Source organism: Lottia gigantea (genome assembly GCF_000327385.1).
Source record: "Lottia gigantea unplaced genomic scaffold LOTGIsca_14, whole genome shotgun sequence".
Taxonomy (NCBI): domain Eukaryota; kingdom Metazoa; phylum Mollusca; class Gastropoda; family Lottiidae; genus Lottia; species Lottia gigantea.
Window position 1 is genome coordinate 1,298,638 of NW_008707617.1, and position 5,594 is coordinate 1,304,231.

Here is a 5,594-nt window from a genome sequence, read left to right on the forward strand (position 1 = left end):
TACACAACTGTATACTGACTTTTTAAAATTTGAGAACTCTGAGCAGTTAGGGTTACTGCTCTTGACGCTAGGAAAATGGCTTGTACTCCAATAGAAATTTCTATAGTTTTATCCCCAAAATATGTGTCAGAAAGCATCAATATCAATTCTTTTTTCGTAGTATTCTTTTGAGAAAACCCTTTCAGATGATCCATGTGCCTATCCACTTCTTTGAAGTTTCCACATTTTGAATTCCAACCACTTATAAAGTCAGTCTGCCCCCTATAAATACCCCCAATATCAGGAGAAAATGAGGCAACACATATTCCCTATTTAGCATGAGTGGAATAAAATAAAGTTTCTATAAAATTTACAAACATTGATCAACTGGGGTGCTGAGAATTGATGGCTGAAAAAAAAAAACAATGTTTTTCTCCAGACATTTTCCCTGTTACACAATTTCAGAAATTGAAGAGACTGCATAGTGCATTGTTTGACCATCTCCATATAGGGTATAGTCTACAATATAGGCCTATGGGGAGGTCTATAAGTAACAGTCTAATACAGTAGGGCCTATAGGCTAACTAACAATTGGCAATAATGCTCTTGAATAATATTCAAACTTTAATTTTCATAAAAACTGGAACAAAATGTGCAATTTGTGAGGCCTACACTAATGTATAAGACTGTATGACTATATGACTATAGACCAGTATATAGAGGATTATAAACTAAGTTATAAGCTGTTAAAAGTTTTGCAAATACTTTATAAAGTTTTAAAAACAAGTTTTGTGAAAATAACTCTTTCCTGTAAGATTAAAGAAAATAAATAGTTTGTCTATGATATCACGTGAGATAGACGTGCCTGGCTGCTAAGCATTCAGCTAGGATTATGCTTAAAGCTGAAAGCAACCAATCAGAGCGCTTAACTAAGCTGGGCGAGCAATGAGCAGTCCGGGGAAAATTGAGGTCAGAAAACAATGGTGTACATTATGTGGTCATTTTAACGCATAAATTAATCAATTTCAAACACTTTTGGATACTAAAACTTTACCCGAAGTTGCCGTTTGGAAGGAAGTGTTGTCTGGAAAGGTAAGATATATATAAAACTTTGTAAAAGTGGGAGTTTTTATGTCATTCACTCGTGAAATATAACGGTAAAAATCTTCTCGACTAGAACACACGATGTTAGACAGTATAGAGTATAACCAGCTATATTCTATTTATACCATACTGTTATACTGTACAGTAATGACCTGTATATAGTGTATGAAGGAAATGGCAACGTGGTATACAAGCCGATACAAGTCATATACCATGCTATATAGGCGTCTCTATTTTTTACGTAGTAATAAAATGTATCAATTATTGAATGTTATTCAACACCTTATATGAAACAATTTTGCTTTAGGAATATCAATATATATGCATCTACAAGTGCTTTTTAGGTTTCAACTATAAAGATGTACCTAAGCCAAAAAATCCTTTCAAAACCAAGCTTAGGCTAAATGCCCTATGAAAGCATACTCACTTCCTTGAGGATTTTGTTTTGGGCCATTCACTGAACAATTTGTTTTTTGAATATGATTTTTTCTCCAAAACTTACGAACTAAAATATTTGAAAATGATGGCTAAATTTTTACAAAATTATAAAACTTATAAAACATATGATGATGTCAGTAATTTTCTTCATATCTCTATGTCAATAAAGCCAAAATGATTTAGGGTGATTTTTTTTCTCGATGTTTTGGACACATTGGTATAAGTTTGATCGATTAACCCAACGAAAATATGAAAATATGGTCCGTATAAACCAGTGGTTCTCAACCGTTTTCAGCCTTCACACCCTGGAGCAATCACCTGGACCTTTCACACCCCCAAAAATTTGTTCATCCACATTTCCAGCATGTTATGATGTGAGGTGCTCGCTCAATTCAAAATAAATTATTCTCCTACACCAGTTGGTCCCCAGACACCTTAGTCCCACGCCCCTGGTGTGAAAACACCCCAGGTTGGGAACAGGGGCTATAAACCATGCCAAGTTTTTTTTTATCCTACTGAGAGTCAAATATATCATGGATTAGGTGAAATTATTAAACCCATTCTTCGAAATATATGATATTTTTCTACTTGATTTGAGCATGATATCACTCTTTCAGTTCCTTTACATCAACTTCTGATCTGGTAAAGGGATTATAAAGAGCAACTTTTTACTTTGAATTTTCAGTCAAATGTCGATAGTAAAGTCATGGTATTTTCATTATCAGTATAGTTGAAATTGAGTACTATCAGATGTGAAGCAAAGATTGACTTGAACTTTTTTTGAAGATTACTACTTGCAATTTACTTATTTAATATTTGCTGAATTATTTTTTATATGCCCACTTTATAGTGTGGATGTATATTGTTTTCGCCCCCATCTGTTGTTTCTATTAATAAGTTCTTCTTGGTCAACTTGATTTGACGATCATTTTTTTTTGCGTTGTTGAACTTGACTAAGGAAATATGCTTCATAATTTGTTTGTGGAAAAAATAGAGACTACACTTTCTTATCTGGTTGATACACTTAAATTATCAGAATTTTATGAAATTGTGTGTGATGGTTTAAATCGACAATATCTTGGACAAGTTAGATTTTTGGTATGATTTGACACAGATTGACGACCACCCTAGATATTCTGAAAACATATCAGGGAAGTGGGCGTATCTTGCCAGGCAACCACTTGTTGATTTGTTGAATCTGTAACTAAGTCTGATGTGCCATGAAAACCTAATGGATTTAAAACAATATTTTCTAAAAAGAAAATAAAAGTATTTCATTTGTATAATCAAAATGCATAAGTTAACTGAACGTTTCATTTGATATAGGCTTACTTTCTGCAGGCACAAAATGGAACATCTTTATTTGCATTTTGATCAGATTGATATTTAAAGGTTTTGACTAACTACATTTTTTTTCTTTTACAGACAAAGGCCAACCAAAACATCATGTTTAAAAAGATGACATTGAAAACGGAGCCCATGGAGATGGAAGGCAATGAGGACATGTTTCGGATGAGATCCTTCACACGTAGTATTATACCTAAATCTTTTGATTTAACAGATGACCAGAAGGCAATGAGACTTCCCTCCCCTGATGAACCATTTATTACTGGCATCTTCCATCGAGGTTCAGAACAAATGGCTAACCAGTCTTACAATATGCTCCGGTCAGATGTTTCGGCAATGCAGCAAGGCCATTATTTTGGTGGAGATCGGGTTAAAACTAGTCCAACGCCACCAGCACCAGAAAATAAGGATGAAGAATATCCCACGTACACCATTGCCAGAAGTGAACTGGAACTCAATTCCCGACTCCTGCCAAAGAAATACAAATGTAAATTTTGTGTATATAAAACAAGTTATAAATCAGATTTGAATCGCCATTTACGGCGCCATGCTAAAAAGGACAATATCTATAATTGTGACGTTTGTAATTTACCATTTCGCAGCATTAGCAAGGTTTACAGTCATCGTCAACAATGCCATGGTGAAAGTAGCATAGTCAAAGAAGAGTCACCATTAGCTTGCACCATGTGTAATTTTAAATGTGCAGAGAAAGATATTGATTTGTTTCAATTGCACATACAGAAACACATTGAAGAAAACACATGTGATATTTGTAACAAGTCCTTTAATAGTAAAGCAGCTGTAGAAAAGCACAAGAAAATCTACCATCAAGTCACCAATGAAGTTGTCTTTCCATCACAACCAATAAGATCTGTGGATATGTCTTATATCCCAGAAGCCAGTCGTAATGCTAACTATTCTGGTATGAACAGCAGTATGTTAGATCTAGATTCAGATCATTCTCCAGCTGGCGGCAGTTCTGCTTCCAACAGTTGTGATGGCTCCACCAATTCTACACCAGTACCTTTTAGACAATATTCAAAGGGGATGAATATAAGAAGCATTCTACAAAGGCGTGAAAAGCAAAATGGAGATGACAGCAGGATGAAAGATGTCAACAGATCTCCATCAAAGGCAAACAATGACTTTTCTGACAAGTCTGCCCAGTTGTCCAAGAATTTATATGACTTGAAAAATCCACAGAAAGAAAGAGAAAATATTCCTGAAATTTCAAGCGCTGAAAATGGTAATGAATGCAGATCTTACAAATGTGGAAAATGTGCCAGTATCTTTTTAGATGTGCGTGATTTATTCATTCACATGTCCGTCTGCCTTCAAGAAGAGGTTTCTGTCAAAACAGCTAACTTCAATTGTCCAATTTGTAGCTTCACCTCTGAAGAGTTGAACTTGTTTACTAGTCACATGATACGTCACACAGTAGATAAATTTTCCTGTGATTTATGCAACAGACCATTCTCCAATTTCAGAAATGTTTTGAGTCACAAAAGAAAGGTCCACAAAGTAGATCTTCGATGCAAGAGATCACCTACAAAGATAAAGTTTATTGGTCAAAATAAATCCAGTCCTAAATCACTAAGTGCCAAATCAAACAATCCACCTTATTCTAAAGAAACTATTGGAGATATTTCCAATATGGCTGATGAAGAGTCAAAGAAAGAAACCATGGAAACAGACACAGAACTAAAGCTAAAAAGACCGTCTGCTTCAGTTGAAAGCCAAACATCTAGTCAAGGGCAGTTAACTCTGGGCTCTATTGGTGGCGATGTGAAGGATACCCTAACATCAGGTCGCTATGCAAAATTAATATCTGATTTTGATGATTTTACTTTGAAACCATTTGCTTGCTCTCTATGTTTTTACCGTACTGAAGATCTGATAGATTTAAAATCACATGTAGAAAATCATGTTGGAAACAAAAGTCATCCAAATTTTGTTAAACTTAATTTTGAATCTCTGTCTGAGGTAGATTCTATAATAAAGACCAAAGATTATGTATATGATATAGCAATGTCCTCTGATTCTAATTGCAATCAAAATCCAGTAAACTTCACTTTCAATGATACAATTAATGGGGCTACTGTCATTTATCCAAAAGAATCTCAAAATCACACCAAACAAATAAGATATCTTGAAAAACTACTGAAAAAAACCCAATCTAAATCAAAGAATAATTTTCTTTCCAGAACTAGAAAACACCAAGCTTTGCCTAATATCAGATCTTTCCCATGTAAAATCTGTAAAAAGGAATTCAGCATGCATATTTTAGCAAAACGACATTTGGTTAGAATTCACAATGTTACAAAATAACAATAGTACTTAAAATGCAGCTTTTTTTTAGAAATCCGACTTAAGAGGTATACATTTATCTTATGCATTACAATGTTGAATATTTTATCAAATGAGATTGATTATGTAGTTTACTGAGTCTGTAAGCGAGGTAGCTATGGGTTACAACAGTTGCTATGTAATGACATTTTATTGAAAAAGAGTAACAAAGGTTAACAAAATGATTCAGATTTAGACCAAGTATTATGTTTTAATAGGAGAGGACTGTATACAGTGTTATTATCTAAACTGAACATCTAAATGAGGTTTATGTGAATGAATTATATATTAAATGTAGGCATTACATCACCATTTAAAGCATTATTTAGTCATATTGAAAGCATTCATTATTTATTCTATCTATTTGATACAAGATATAT

At 33.9% G+C, this 5,594-nt stretch overlaps 1 protein-coding gene across 1 annotated transcript; it reads left to right on the forward strand.

Annotated features, from left to right (window-relative positions):
• Window positions 1-2,979: 2,979 nt before the first annotated feature.
• On the forward strand, window positions 2,980-5,196 carry LOTGIDRAFT_157466 (hypothetical protein; the record flags this gene model as incomplete). The annotated part of the gene is made up of 1 exon (XM_009049674.1): window positions 2,980-5,196. One exon carries the CDS (start codon window positions 2,980-2,982, stop codon window positions 5,194-5,196), a length of 2,217 nt encoding a protein of 738 aa, XP_009047922.1.
• Between the last annotated feature and the right edge of the window lie 398 nt (window positions 5,197-5,594).